We start from the raw sequence: 15,874 nt of genomic DNA on the forward strand, positions 1-15,874 counted from the left end.
TGGGCTGTCGGGGGAAGGCGGGAGGCGGTGGCCGGGGGCTGCGGGTGCGTGAGGGGGAGAGCTCTCCCGCCCGTCGCCTCTGAGGGAAGGGGTCTCGCCCGGCCCCTGCCTGAGGGAACGGGTACCCCGGGGGTTCGTCTTCCCCGGGACGGTTTCCAAAAACGGCTGAGGGGTTGTCCGTGCCGACCCCCGCACCCCGCCAAAAAGATGGGCGACCTCCACCTGGGGGGGCAAGGGGCGCACCTCGGGGTGCTTGAGCCCCGGGGGTGCCATGTCCCGCCGCCGTCCACCAAAACCTTTCCCAGGCTGTTGCGCCTTCCCAGTTTCCCGCCTTCCATGTTTCCCCCTCTATAAAATGGGATTGCTGGCCCTCGCCGCCATTGGGTGCCCTCGCACGTAGCCCTGGGGGGGGGCTCATGTCTGTGAGGGGAAGCTTGGCCAAGGCTTGGTTGGGTGCGCTTGGCCGTGGAGGGGCTGGGGCGAAGGGAGGGAGCGCGTCCCCGCCGTCCTCTGTGCTGCTAGGGTCAACACCAAAGTCCAGAGCACCGGCAGCGAGTGGCTTTTCAAAAGTCATTAACTCTTCCTTCAGTGAGTCAGCCCGCTTAGGCTTTTAAAATGAGGTCTTCCGCACGTTTCTGGAACGTCCTGCTTCAGTTGACCAACACCTGTTGCTCCTTGGTGTCTCCGAAGAAAGAAGCGTGACGGAAAGCTTGGGAAAGAGAACGACCAGCGGAGAGTTCAAGTTTACAAAAACATCTACTTAAGGCGGTTGATAGGGAGGCAAAGGAACACAGAGGCAATAACCCCGGCGGCTGCGTCCTGTCACTCTCCAGTGGCTGCAGAGAGGGATTTAAGGGGAAACAAGGTAGTGGGTGAATGAACTAACAGTTGCTGAGCTACAAGTTACAAGCACTTTCTGTAAGCCTTCCTTGCGAGGAGCCTTTTCAGAATAAGCGGGGCTTCAAATTATGCATAGGCTCTATGGGATTGCTTCATATAAATAGCACTAGCAGAAGTTGGCTTTTTCTGGCTGATCCACCAATTCCAGTGAAAACACGATGAATCCCCTCTGTGTTCTCTGAGAGGATATTATGGTATATGATTACTATCAGCAAGTTTATTGCTGAATTGAACTGCACGAAGAACACTCCAGAAGGTAGGTGCAAGCTGCCCACTGAGTGTAAGCTATTGGCCTTGAAGTCCCATCTGCAGCACTGTCTTCCACGCTCCGGTCTGTGATTGGAAAGTATTTTTTCTCTTTAAATTCCAGGTGTTTATAACATAATTAAATGCCAGCTTCCAAACTCTGCAAACTTTCCTAGAATATATACTTTTTACAGTAATTGGCAATTTATTTACTCCAGTGTTGTTTCTGTTTTTCCTGTCTGGTAATGTGTGCACAAGTCAGTGGAGAGTAATGCTATTGTTCATGCAGCCAAGTGGCTGAGCTGAGTTTAATGCCTCTGATCCTTCAGTTTAAACCAACAGCTTGAACTTGAAGGCAGCAAGTCTTATGCTTCTGTGACACCAAGCTTTTAAAAATTAAAACAACCCACAAAACTAACCTCAGGCTGTACTTCCCTGCTAAAGCTGACATTTGTTTACTCCTGCTCTTTGTTAAATTTTAGAACGCAGCTGCCTTAGCTCTACCTGCACACATATCGGTAAGGCAGGAACATTTCTACAGGCAATTGGGAGGTGGTGTTAAGAGGGAAGGAAGACCCCAGGGCAGCACAGTGGGATTTGGGGTGGTGAAGGGCAGTGGAATTCATACATGGGCTTTCCCCATCTGTCAGTAGAGATGTTACTGCATCCTGAGTTCGTGTGGCATTTAGTTTCTGCACCACAAGCCCCTGGAGCAGGTGGTGGTGGTGCCTGGTGGTCAGCTTTAAAACCAAGTCAAGGAATGCAGTCTCCCTGACCTTCAGGGAAAGTCATTCTGTTTAAGACTGGAGTCCTGAGCAGGAGCAACAGAAATATAGATCTGCAGCAGCAACCTGCATGTTCTTATTTTCAAGACTAAAAACAGTAGGAGAGAATTTTGGGGGCCTGCAGTTTGTCCTGGAGTTGCTGATTCTCAGAGAGAGACTTCTCTGAGAAATCCAGAGATGTGTCAGTCAGTGTGAGGGCTCACCTCACAGGTAATGTTGTGTATAGGTAGAGTGGTGAAAGGGTCTGTTTTGGTTTTGTGTCTACTTCACTGATTTCTAATGGCTCTTCACCTGCCACCTGTATCATTTTCTCTGTTGTCTAGTATTCATCAAGAAAGAAAATGCCGACAAGTTCTTGGAAAGAGCAAAACGTGCTAACTCTTTTTTGGAGGAATTGAAGAAAGGGAATATTGAAAGAGAATGCAATGAGGAGCGCTGCTCAAAAGAAGAAGCAAGAGAAGCCTTTGAAGACCAGGAGAAAACTGTAAGGACAAACTAATACGAAACATAGATCTATAATATTTCATGTTTACAAAATATCATTAAGGTCTTTTGAGCTGGTTATCAAAACTCACAAGTTACTCCCAATCACTTAACACAAAGAATAAATGGTGATTTTGTCTGTGGTTGGAATTGCTTAGACTTAAGCATACGATAACAGTCTTAGTTTAGCTCTTGCAAGGCCAGCCCATGTTAAAGCCTCCATGCTTTTACCTGTTCTGATCTGTTTAATTGCCATTGTGAGGTATTTGACCTTTAAATGCTTTGATACTACCTGTGTTGGAAATACGTTCACCCTATCTGGGTGGCATAGCAGAGTGTCATGACAATGGTCAAGAGTTCTTAGGTAGAGAGTCCACAGGAAGGTTGAGAAGCAAAATGCTGACATGGAACTTCATTAGAAAATTTTTGCCGAACTTATCTGAAGCAGCTTTGCAGTGCTTACCATTTTGTGGCTGTCTTTTTCAGTACCTGATTTGACAGAATGTATACTGTGGACAGTTCTTATATGCTTTAACGTTAGATTGCCCACATGGAATGAAGTTTGTATGTGCGACTCTTAATGTCACCTGCCCTACCCTGATGGCTGCTGAACTTTAGACAGAAATGTGATATGTTTCCAAGTGCAAGGGAGAGTTATAGAGATGGGGTAGCTATGGGGGCTGGGGTCAGTAGAAAAGGTGATATTTGAAAACTCAAAGTGTCCTGGTGGTGAAGGGGAATTGGGAAGATCAGCTGTAGCTATGTGGCTGTTAAGAACAGCCCTGAAACTGGAGTTAAGGCCAGATTCATTTCACTTTAGCATTACTTGATGGCCAGAATATTCTTGGAGTGGCCCTGAGGTGACCTGGGTGGGGAGTCATGCGTGCATCGCCAGGGTACTTCAGAGCATAAGGGTTGGCTGATCTGTAGCAGAACCAGCACAGCCTGTTCTGCCTGGTGCCCAGATGTCACTGAAAAGGACTGTCTTGGACAGACAGCATACTTGGAGTCCTCAGTGCAGAGGGAAAGAAGAACACAAATTGGACAAAATATTTTTAAATCTCAGGATTTCTGAGGTCCTGATTGATGGGAGTACGGGGGGGGATGGAGACTGAGAATTTGGCATTACAGGAATGTAAGTAAATTCAGTCAAAACCGATGGAAAGATGCAATTGTGCAAGAAATCAAGCGCCTTATGCTGAGTGAGTCACACTGGGAAATGTCTGAGGAGTTCTAGATATTTCTGAAAAACACATGAGACTTGTTTCTGTAGCGCTGGGCACTATGGATGGATGATATAGTTTTAATTTACTAAATGGTAATAGCAGGCTGCAAGGCACTGTATGTGCCTGTAACTTAAATATTTGTTTTAACAATTGTTAGCTGCAAGTATCCTCTGTATGAAAGCTCTAATATTTTTCTGAGGAATTCAGTAATTCTTGTCTAACTTTTTCTGTCTCCTTTTATTCCCCTTTTCCCACACCTGCCTGTAGGAGGAATTCTGGAACATCTATGTAGGTAAGAAACACTCTGTGTTTGTTTAGAGATTTAAGCTTCCTTATTGCAAGGTTAAAAAGGATGCACCTCTTAAGTAACCACTTCCTGCTCCCTTGCTTCCTCCCTTTTCACCATGGGACACCCTCACTTTGTGTTTCCTCTGAAGAAGGAATATGATTTACTGGCCTTGCTTTTGCTTGAACCCAGTTGGTTAATTCGAAGACAAGGTTCAGCTGCCTCCAATTTCTGGGATAATCTTTGCCCTCTCAAAAAGAGAATAGTGGCCCTTTGCACACAAAGGACAGTGAGAAGCAGAAAACTGGGTGTGTGACTCTGCCGGTCAGTTGTCCTCCAGAGGAGCAGCCCCGGATGGGGGAGTTCAAGATGCAAAGAGTCATAAATGAGGGCAGCGCTTAAATGCCATAGCCAAGACAAAGTTAGTAAACTGTTTCGCACAGTCACTTGCCAATTTTGTGTCACCTTTCATGCCAGACTGTTGTTGACTTCTGTATTATAGCGCGTTTTGGGGGATGTGTTTTCTATAGGTCTGTTTGCCGTTCAAGGAGGACATGCCAGTAGATTGGCAGATACTACCCATCAGTCTTTTCTGTTTTTTTCTAAAGGTCTGAGTTGCTTTTATTAGGATTCTAGTGTTGGTAATCACTATGCAGGGACAGATTTTTAATGTATTAGTGTTTGGTAACATGTTCTCCTGAAAGTATGTGTCCAGCTTGTGTGTTAGGAGGAGTACCTCAAAAATGTTGACCAAAGACAGCTCCGCTTTGTCTTTTGGAGTCTGCAGAAAATTAAAGACAGTTGCCACAAAGAAGATGCAGACTTTCACAATCCTCTAAGCAGGGGATGAACTCTGCAACCTACAGGCTGAAATTTCAAGCAAAGCCTGCGTCAGTGTTGCAGTGAACAGGAGTGGAAAATTTCAAACCATTTTCTCATGAGAGTACAAGCAGCCAGTGCTCTTAGGGGAAATGCCAGTTTCATACATCTTAAACCACGGTCCACGAATGCTTTATCGGTGTTCAGAAGTATTGAAAACCACAGCTATCCTTAGCCAAGTTACTAGAACAATTCATTATTACTTCCTTTCATAGTAGGGGATTCTGCAATGCTTTTGTGCAATACTGATATAAGACTCATTACCACAGCGGCAACTACAATGTAGGGAAAAACTAAGAGAGTACGGTTTCTAACAATAGGATGCTGCTTAGCTAAGACTACTACAGAATGGAGTGCCCTGGTACTGCAGAGGAGGCAGAAACCAGGAGATGTGCTGCAGGCCTCGAGTCTGTCTGTCTTTTGGTAAATGGTGCTCTCACCTTCCCTCTGTTGAGGATGGACATCAATCTTCAGTGCCTCTGTGGTGGACCACACAGATGCAGCATTTGGAGCACTGTTGGTTTTGGCCACGTGCAGGTACAGAAGGGATGTTGAGGTGTGAGGGCAGTACACAAGGGCCAGCAGATGTTCCCTGTGGCAGATAAAGCTGCAGCAGATGAGGTCACAGGCCAGAGCCACCATGCAGGTGGGAAGCAGGATCCTTAGGATGAACAGCTTCTTGCATCTTGTTTCCTCTGTGGGTATTGCTGTTCTGCCAGCTGCTCCAAACAGGGGCAGAACAGGTGGTAAAATACAGAAATGTGAAGAGCGTATTGTGTAAAGCAATGAATTATTAAGCAAAAGTCACTTCTCTGGATATCCTGCTTTTCTTACCGAACAGTGCAGAAGAGCCCAGCAGGGTCATGTGATGGGAACACATTTGTTACAGCAGGTCACTGGGTGGGAGAGACTGTGGCAGCAAGCATCGGTGTAGGAGTGAGGTACCTTTGTGTTGGTGGGAGAAAAGGCTGCTACGTAGAACGTGTTTCCGAACGCAGTGCAGCCTCACTGTCCTACGTGTAACTGAGTTTGAGATTACATGTGGCTGGGGCCCTGGAGTCAGGTCAGCCCCTTGTGTCCAGGTCACGGAAAGAAAGAAAGAAAGGCTGCAGAGCTGCCTTTCAAATGTGGGAGATCCCAACATAGATGTGGGGAGCGTGAGGTAAGAGCTAATGTTTTGAAGCTCAAGCTCATACTTTGACGGATACAATGGGAAAATGTTAGTACTGTAAGCAGCACAAAAAAGGAATTTGGCCTGCATGCTTCAATTTAGCAGGGCTTTGTAAAGCATTTTTTTGGTTTTGTGTATTTTCTGATTAATATGCTGGTGTCTGTTTCTTCAAAGGAACAGCACTGCAGGCAGAAGACAGGCACAAGGGATGAGATGACCTTTAAAGAAATAAAAGTTGAGTTGCCATTATTATGCAAAAATTGTAGGGAAATGCAAGAGGCCGAAAGGTTAATATCTTTAGACAGTAGTTGCAATGTAGAAATGTCCTGTCTGCTTTTACAGACTGTAAATGATGTATACTCTGACCATGACGTATTACTTTTATCTTAGTACAAAAAAAGGCTCGTGTATGCTCTGTCATAAAGTAGCTACCAAAAACAGATTGCAAAACTGAGGATATGTGTAAGAATCATTGCTGGTTTGGAATGATTGCATTTATACTCTTTGTGCCATCTGGAATGTGGCAACTCACAGGACATATGTTTTAAAAGGAAGTATGAAAGATTGCTTATTAAAACTAACACCCCTTCAGAGTTCACTGAAGATGCTTACACTCATACAATAATTTGTTTTTTTGTTTGCTTTTGTAGATGGGAACCAATGCAGCTCAAGTCCTTGTCATTATGGTGGACATTGTAAAGATGGAATTGGTTCCTACACTTGCTCATGCTTGGATGGTTACCAAGGCAAGAACTGTGAATTTGGTAGGTTTCTGCTTTATAGAACTGTGGCAGTGAATTTCCCAGGGAGCTGAAACAGAGAGAGTTAACTCTTTCTTAACAAGCATTATTTGTCTCTTGGAAAAAATGCATAGAATAGGATGGCAGTCAACAATGAGTTGGAGGACAGTGCCAGAAAGTCAAAGCCCTGGTGGCTCTACAGCTGGATAGTGTTAGTGAATGCTCCGAAGTTACACTTGCTCCAAAGAAAGCCCTCTTAATTATGATAGTGCCTCTTCATATGAACTTGAATCCCCAAAATATGATGATAAAACTAAGAAGCATAGGATTCTTATAACTGATATCGAAGAGCCTTTATTCCAAGCTCAGAAGTACAGCCTCCCTGCTCAGCTCACAGCAGTGAAGAACCAAAGCAAGCAGATTTCAGTAGACAATTCAGAGACTTTTTCAGCTTTGCAAGGAATCATTTTTTGCCTATAAATCCTTCCTGAGTCTCTGTAGCGTACAGCTACTACCCTAATGATGTCACTGGAGCGTGTATCAGTAGCCAAGAAGTAAGAGTGGAGGGTGCGGAACTGAAGTTCAGACACGGGACTGCAGGGAGTGATGAGGAGTGGAGTTTTTTAAGGCAGGAGGGAGGAATCACGTGAGGATATACCAATATGTGGACTTCTCTGTTAGTGTTTGATTCATTCTTCCACTGTCATTTTGTCTCTGCTTTTTTAAGCTTACCATGATATGGCCACTGGGCCCACGCAGACTTGGCAAGATTGTTTCATGCGGTGGATGTGACTGCTTTGTAGAGCATAAGCTATTGTTAGCCACTCACATTGTTACTAAGACATGCTTCAGGTTTTACAGGTGGAGATATAGATCCTGTTTAAAGAGTGCGGTTTAATTTGGTGAACTTTGAGATCTTCTGTGAAGTCACTGTTTATTTAGTTTTTTCTCTGAACTTATCTCTTTTATAGTCATACCAAAGTACTGCAAAATAAACAATGGTGACTGTGAGCATTTCTGCAGCATCAAAAAAAGTGTACAGAAGGATGTTTTGTGTTCCTGTGCAAAAGGGTATGTTCTAGCAGAGGATGGCAAACGCTGTGTTTCATCAGGTATGAAGCCACATAATAAACGAATAGCAATGGTGGTGAGACTTGTTTCACAGTTAAAGAATGTCTTTTCAGCTATCAGTATTCTACATGACATAGATTTAACACTGACGCAAGCCGATTTTTATTTCCAAAGCCTTCCATGTGGGAGGTGATGTGATGGACTTTCAAAATCTAGCTGATTTCAAACCCTTTCCAAGGTGCCTCTCTCAGAATTACCTGAGTAAACTCCGCTGTTGGCAAGAGACAAGTGATGGCGGTTATATCTCATTTACTTAAGCACTTACACTCCATATAAAATAGCAGCTTGCAAAAACTTTTCTACTTTAGATTTCAGTTAATCTGATAAAATAGTAACTGATGACATTAAATAATTCCGGTTAATGCTATTTACATTTGTATATTTTTGTTGTATTTCAACAAACCTGGGGGGAGGGATAAGCCAACTATATACTCATGATGTCAGTTTTTATATCCTTTATAACTAATAATAATTTTCTGTCATGAGCCGTATTATTGCTAAAATAAAACACTTCATTTCCTAATTAAGATGGTTTTACTAAGAGCAAGGACATGAACATAAAAATGTAAACAATTTAAGATGGTGTTTTAAACTTTAAATACTTTGAAAACACTGTCCAGAGACTGAACCTATGGACAAGTTTTTGGACTACAAAATGGCTTTCATTTTTCAAACCATCTGGTCTTCCTCCTTTGTTGCATCTGCCAAGGTTTTGCTAGTGTTTTCAAAACGGGACAGCTGCCAGCTGCATTAACTGATTTATTGTGAGGTGGTGTTGTCAAGGAGTTTCCTTTTGTGCTGGTGTTTCTGTCTGTCTCTGATTTTAACATTCTTGTCTTTACAGTAAAGTATCCTTGTGGAAAAGTTTTTGTGAAAAGAAAAAAAAGGTCAGTTATTTTACCCAATGATAATAGCAATGTAACTAGTAATCAAGATGGGCCTCCCACAAATGGAACAAGTTTGGAGGCGGCCATTGTTACTACCACAGAAAGCACAACTGTCCGTCCTGGCAATGGTACAAGTAGCAAGACTCCGTATGTCGATACCAGGATAGTGGGTGGTGATGAGTGCCTTCTTGGCGAATGTCCATGGCAGGTAAATCTGGTGTTTGTGCTCTGCATGTAAGCAGGATGTGTTTCTGAGGGAAAGCGTGCAATTGTTCATTTAACCCGGTTGCCTCCTGAATGTTACCCATGTAGTACGCCATTTGTAGCTGGAGGGAGCTGAATTGCCTGAACCTAGGCACTTGGATGTGCTGTTCTGCAAACTGCAGCCTTAAAATGTCAAAATGAAAGGCTTTGTGCAATTTTAGATGGTGATGCTTAACCTGTCACCAGAGAGGGTTTTTGAGTCATGCTGACCTACCAGTGTCATTTTTGCACGTTACATTCCAGTTCTGTCTGATAGCAGTCCGTTTAGGTAGTATACCTGAGAGCATGTCAGATCAAGCATGCATTTGCTTCACAAATAGGCTTTCATATCTAAGTTTTCCTGCTGAGTTTGGACCAGCCAAAATGAGTTCCTGTGTTTGGGATGCTAAGCGGGGGTCAAACGGGAACAGAACTTGGATAGGACTTCTTTAGGGTGGTGAGTCCAAGGGGTGAGGTGGTTTGGGGGCTGCACTCTCCCTGCTCAGTCAGTCAGTGTCTTGTTCCTAAAAGACATTACTAAGCACTGTGAGTGAGGTGACATAGAAGCCAAACATCTACATCGCGTAAAGACAGTTGAGACTCTGTAGCGGTACACGCCAATCTGTAGCATATGCATGTGTGTATGTAATATTAGGAGACACCTGCAGAGTAGTACATGTTGTAGTAATAAGCATATATGTCATGTGCAGAGGAATCAACTACCTGTTTATAGCTCATTTAACTTAAACTTCTCTTCTTCATTCTGCACTTACCTTTTTTCTTTTGCAGGCTGTTCTGTTAAACGAGGCAGGGGAAGAGTTTTGCGGTGGAACTATTTTGAATGAAAATTTTATACTTACTGCAGCTCATTGCATGAACCAATCTAAAGAAATCAAAGTTGTTGTTGGTAAGTGGTTATTTATTTTACTCCTGTGATGTTTGAGCATGTGTTGCAGACTAATCCTTTGTGCTCTTAATCTTGTGTAAGGTGTACTCATATTACTTTGTTATGGTTTGTTACTTTTTTGTTGTTGTTTTGCTTTTTATAATTTCTTGATGTTGTAGGAATCCTGCTCTGTAATAACAGGGGCAGCTGATGTGAAAGGTGATAACGGTGCATCCCTTTCTTCTTTGCCAGCTAGTTGGAAGTGATTTAAGAACAAATGTTCTAGGAGCGTTGGCTAGCATTGTGTTCATCAGAGTGGTCCTTTAGAAAGCTTATCATTCCTGGCACATCTGAAGCATACAGATTTGTTTCTGCAGGAACACTCAGGAAAGCTATGACGACACATTGACTAGAGGAAGAAGAAACAAACTCAGATTGTGACTGCTTCACTTCTGAGGCATGATACTAGATCAACACAACTTTATATTTGCACTAAAACATAGTCTTGACCCAGACCAGTTTCTCTTCCCTGATATAAGCCAGGCTTAAGCTCCTGTGAGAGCTTCCATGCAAAACTGCATTAGTTTAGCTGAGTCAGTTTATGCCTTTATGTAAACTGATACAAAAATCTCCATAGACAAAAGCTCGGAACTGAAACTGATCCAGGTGCTGCTAATAAATATTGCAATACATCTTTACTTGTATGGTATAGAGGCTTAGGCAAAGTGTTAGGAATGGCTATAGTACTGTCCTCCTTTATCAAGGTTGTTCTTAATTTCTTATATTATCTCCATATTAATGGCCCTTTTAATAATCTTGTACAGGTGAAGTGGACAGAGAAAAGAAAGAACATTCTGAAACGATGCATACTGTGGACAAAATACTTGTTCACTCTAAATACATTGCTGAGACTTATGATAATGACATAGCCTTGATAAAGCTGAAGGAACCTATAACGTTTTCTGAGTACATTGTCGCAGCATGCCTCCCTGAAGCGGACTTTGCTAATGAAGTTCTGATGAACCAAAGATCCGGGATGGTTAGTGGCTTTGGGCGTGAATTTGAAGGTGGACGACTATCCAAAAAACTGAAAGTGCTTGAAGTCCCCTATATTGATAGGAACACTTGCAAGCAATCCACTAACTTTGCAATAACAGAAAACATGTTTTGTGCTGGTTATGAAACAGAGCAAAAAGATGCTTGTCAAGGAGACAGTGGAGGTCCCCATGTAACCAGATATAAGGATACTTATTTCGTTACTGGAATTGTTAGCTGGGGAGAAGGATGTGCAAAGAAAGGCAAATACGGTGTCTATACCAAACTGTCCAGGTTCTTACGCTGGGTAAAAACAGTTATGAGACAACGTTTCTAGTGGTGTGACTCTTGATCCTTCTGTTTGCTAACAAGACACAGTTTCTGTAACGGAAACTTTATTCTTTTTTTTTTTTTTTTTTTTTAGCCACATCTGCTAAACTTGTTTTGAGAGCTGATTCCTTAAAAGTTATGGTGCTTTTCTTTTTGTTTTATTCCTGGCTTTAAGCATGTATATGTGGACTGCTGGTGTTGTTTTGAATTTGTACAATGAGGGGCTTTCCCCAAACAAAATTGCTGCTCAGTGGGTCTTTTCTTTGCTTGTTTGGTTATTTTTATATTGCCATTTTGGTTCCTGTCTGTTTGCCCAAGTGCTTCCACCAGAGGCTCCTGGACATAATATGAGCCTCCACTAATCATGATGAAAGTGGCAAGGACAGGACTTCAGTTAATCGTCGTACTGCAGCCAGCTGGCTCTGTAGGGAGTTTGTTATTACTAGAGCTGTTTAGCAGTTTGGCTTCTACCTGCAGGTATATTTAGAAGATTAAGGGAGCAGGGAAGCTTGCTTGGTAAAAGCTGAGACACAAGTAAGTATTCAACATGTGATGCTAAATAACCACATGTTCCACAAAATTGCCTGCTTAGGTCACAGCAGCTAATTAAAATGGGGTTTTGCTTTATATGGATTGTACTTCACTTTATTTTAATTTGAACACTCTGTTCTGCTCATCAGAAAAAAAATAATATGTGCATGTTCACTGTTTCCTCTATCATGTTCTGGATTGTGTATGGCTGAGAATTGGAAAGCTGCTTGCCTGTTTATTGTTCTAGGTGTTTCTGTAAGGTGCAATATTAATGTACACCAGTATTTGAAATAAAATATTCTTTCTTTTTTTGTTTTTTTTTTTTATTTATTCCCTCCAGTCGGCTTACAAATATGTGAAGATAAAATTTCATTTGAGAGTGAAAAAAGAGTGAATATGTGTGACACATTCCACCTGCCTTATGTCAAGGAGGAGGTAGAGAATGGAGGGGGGTAATTAAAAGGCTTTCATTGGCCTAGAGGTTCATAAATGGCAAGAAAGATGCCAAGATACTAATTTTCTTAGAAAGAGGCAAACTCAGCCAGTGATTCCCCACACATAGTCTGTTCAGGTACTATGATCTGATCTGTGCTGTAAGGTTTCCACGCAGAAGCTCTGCACGCAGTCGGATGGGTTTTTTTGTATATGGAGCAGTGTTCCTCCGTATATTCTTTAAACCTTCTCAGCTTCAGTCCTAGTTACAGAAATCATGGAAAAATTTACAATGGAAGGGACAGATGAAAGTAATCTAGTCCGAGCCCATGCTCAAAGCGGGGCTAACATCAAAGTTAGAGCAGGTTTTGCACGGTCTGGTCCAGTCAAGTTTTGAAAAACTTCAGAGGCATAGATTTTGGTACCCTCTGGGCAACCTGTTCCTGTGCTTTAGCACTCTCATGGCTAAAATTTCTCATGTTCATTTGGAATTTTGCTTGTTGCAACCTCTGACTACTGGCTCATCTTCTTTCTACGGGCACCTCTGGGAAATGGTTGGCCCTGTCTTCGCTGTAATCCCCATTTAGGCAGTGGCAGACTGCAGTTAGATCCCCCAGCTCTCCCTGGCTGAACAAACGCAGACCCCTCAGCCTGTGACTGTGCTCCATGTCCTCTAGGCCCCTAACCGTCCTGATGGCCTTTCCAAGGCTCCTCCGATCGGTTGCGCTCCCCTGTTGTCTGAGGTGCGCTAAACTTCACCAAGCACCTGCTACTTAATCTCTTCGGGTTTGAGCTGGTCCTGGCTACTTCCATATAGCAGGTGCTGTGAGCAAACCAGGCTGACGAACTAGAAATACAGCTCCGCACAGCAGCGAGGTTTTGCTGCAGTCAGCAGTAAATGTGGGCAGGAAGGACTGCAGGTCAGTTACCCCCGCCTGATGGTCTCCACCTCTCTAGACCCTCAGCAGGCTTACTTCAATGTTTGTTCAGCAATGTTTGTTCCCTGAGTTCTACTGTCCATTGGATTCCTGCTCGAATCCCTTGTCCCGCTGGTAGCCTGCCCTGTGCTCCGTCAGGGTGAAACATCCCTCTTCAAAGGGACAACCTCAGGCTAGGCGCTACCCAAACCCTATTTACATACTCGTGCTAAGGGCATTCTTGTACTTAGGTGAAGCTTGCGGACAGAAGTGAAACTGGACTACGTAAGGTGTTGAGGTAGCTGAGGGGAGGACCTCCCTCTGGCAACAGTGGCAGTAGCTGGGTTTTACTAGCTGGTGTGTGTTCCCGTTCTTGTCAAGCCAAGTAGCACCTTGAGAGCAGGCACAGAGCTGATTTAACAGATGAGCATGCAAGAGGGTGATGAAAGTCCGTGTTTGTGTGCAACATGACTGTGCTTAGAAGTGTCATTACGCTGCAGAGTATGAGAGACACTGTCTTTGGGCTTCACTACCAGAGTTTGTCTTTTACAAAGGAAACAGGTTCCTAGAGAGCCTTTCTTCTGTGCCATGGTGCCTATAGTGCCCAAGGCTCAAGGGCTTCATATTCATTCCTCGTTCTGTAACAGTGTCTCTGCCATGGTGAGAGGACACAAGTGAAACATCTGCTTGCACCTTGGCCTCCTACTGAACCCCATAACCAGTTCTAGGGCCTGCAAGAAAAGAAAGAATTAAAGCACTCTTTTTAATGTAGACTAATTACTTGGGGGTAATTTCACGTAGCAAAATTTGAACAGATTGTAAAATCCAGGAAAGAGGTACAGCACACAGCTGCTGAGTAAACTGGTGGATTTTAAAATACCAGAACTCCTCATGGCAAGCAAACAGTGCTCATTTAGGCAAGAGCTGACATTTACCAAGGATGGTGGAAGGAAATACTCTAAGCCATCCTCTAGTGCTCAGGTTTCCTCAGCCTTCAAGGAAAAGCAAGTCCCAAGAAGAAAGGGAAGAAAGGAAGGATGGTGAGGAAAGAGTGCAATCACTTTGAAGCTTTGAAAAGGACTGATATGACGAATAAAAAGGTAGGGCATTGCTCAGGCCTAGTCCAAGATGATGTATCTGCGCAAGAGACTCTTGTGCATGAGGCACTGGGCTTTGAAAAGATGAGGCTTCTTTAGACTAAAATAGAGAAAGCCTGAGGAGAAATGTAGCAGTAGCCTTCGTGCGTGCAGAGACATAGGAACTGATCAGATCTTCATGTCTGTGGTGAAGATAAAAAGGCACAGCACATCTCAGTTGCAGCGAGAAAGTTTCAGGGAGATCCCAGAGAAAACCCTTCTAACGCAGTGACTAGAAAAGCCCTCTAATAGATTTTGTCCGGAGGGCTGTGAAGTCTCCGATGTTGGTAGTCTTTCAGAGCAGGAGAGGTAGGGAGCCATCAGGCGGGCAGTACGAGGGGGGCTGCCCGAGGGAACAAATATGGATGAGCTGGCCTTTGTTATGGCGTCCTACAGAGCAGGAAAACACATTTTTGCAGGCGCAGTGTCCAACTGGAAGCAATTTCCCAGAAGGCTTCTTCGCTGGAGCCTTGGCCAACATACCAAGAATAATAGAGGTAAACTTGATCCCTTGTTGGTTCAGTAAACTGGGCTGGGTGATCCTGGAGGTCTTGCCAGCCCCTGTTTTCTGTTTTTCTGTGTTTAAGCAACACGAGCAAAGGGTCACTGTTGCGGTCACATATTTGTGACCTGCGCTAGCACAGTAATAACAGTAATAAGCAAGGTTTTCCTTCTGCTTTACTGCTCCCTGACACAGGTGACTCACTGACAGGATTGTCTTCCATAAGCACAGCCCCAGACCACAAGGTCCTGTCAAGAGCTGTCCCCATGGAGTGGTGGGAACCAAAAAAAAAAAAAATCCATCCAGAATAAGGCAGCAATTGATGAATTTGTAAAAGTATGGTCCGGCCTGGTGCTTGTGACAGAGACTGGATTCTGTGTTTGCCAGAGGTCCCATCCAGCCTGCTTCATCTGTACAGGATACCTGCTTACCAGCTCCACTGGGTTCAAAGGCTTCCTTCACCTACAAGCATGACAATCAATTTCACCCTACCTCAAGCACTTCAAACTGCAGGGGTTTGGAATAGAAGAGACCAAAACCTTGTGCAATACCTTTTTGGCCTAACCCAGAAAAAAGCCTGAATTTTCCCTCAGGTTTTTTCTTGTTCTGATTACCTCTCTGCTTTACTTGCTTCCTTAAGGCACTACCAGAGCTGGGAGGCAACATCTTTGCAACATGCTTTACTGAGCTCTGCAAATTTGGTGCCCTGAGCTACTCCTCGCTTCTGAGACGCTTTCCTGCTTCTGCCCAGCTTGCAGGAGGCACAAAGCTCTGGCTCTGGTTGTTCTGCCTTCCTTGGGGCATGGGCGACAGCCAGATCACTTACTCTAGTTGCTTGCTGCCTGGCTAGTAAAGCTCTTTTGGGGGGGGGGGGCTTTGTCCATATTTCCTGAAGACGTAGAGGCACCCACAGCAGACAGGGAGAAAGGGAATAGCCATAGACCATGGTCCTGCAGAGGAAATCACCAAGCGGCAGCCTGGTACCTGGAGTTTCAGTAGCATAACCAAGTTTAACCATGCGACTGCATGTATTGTACTGATGCATAACCTGCCCTGGTTTACGGACTCCCCTCTTCCTGAGAAGTCTGAAATACACGGATGTCACAGCCTCGGTGGCAAACCCAGCTC

The 15,874-nt window shown here is 44.0% G+C and overlaps 1 protein-coding gene across 1 annotated transcript in view; it reads left to right on the plus strand.

Annotated features, from left to right (window-relative positions):
• Positions 1–12,013, plus strand: part of F10 (coagulation factor X) — a 12,889-nt gene extending 876 nt beyond the window's left edge. Inside the window, exons 2-9 of the mRNA XM_010575795.1 lie at positions 1,629–1,664; positions 2,255–2,415; positions 3,908–3,932; positions 6,627–6,740; positions 7,688–7,828; positions 8,692–8,942; positions 9,767–9,884; positions 10,688–12,013. Coding sequence (XP_010574097.1) covers positions 1,629–1,664; positions 2,255–2,415; positions 3,908–3,932; positions 6,627–6,740; positions 7,688–7,828; positions 8,692–8,942; positions 9,767–9,884; positions 10,688–11,235 — 1,394 coding nt within the window. The 3' untranslated portion in view covers positions 11,236–12,013. The remainder of the gene's footprint in view (positions 1–1,628; positions 1,665–2,254; positions 2,416–3,907; positions 3,933–6,626; positions 6,741–7,687; positions 7,829–8,691; positions 8,943–9,766; positions 9,885–10,687) is intronic.
• The last annotated feature ends 3,861 nt before the right edge of the window (positions 12,014–15,874 follow it).

This window comes from Haliaeetus leucocephalus, unplaced genomic scaffold (genome assembly GCF_000737465.1).
Source record: "Haliaeetus leucocephalus isolate CR32 unplaced genomic scaffold, Haliaeetus_leucocephalus-4.0 Scaffold495, whole genome shotgun sequence".
Lineage (NCBI taxonomy): Eukaryota > Metazoa > Chordata > Aves > Accipitriformes > Accipitridae > Haliaeetus > Haliaeetus leucocephalus.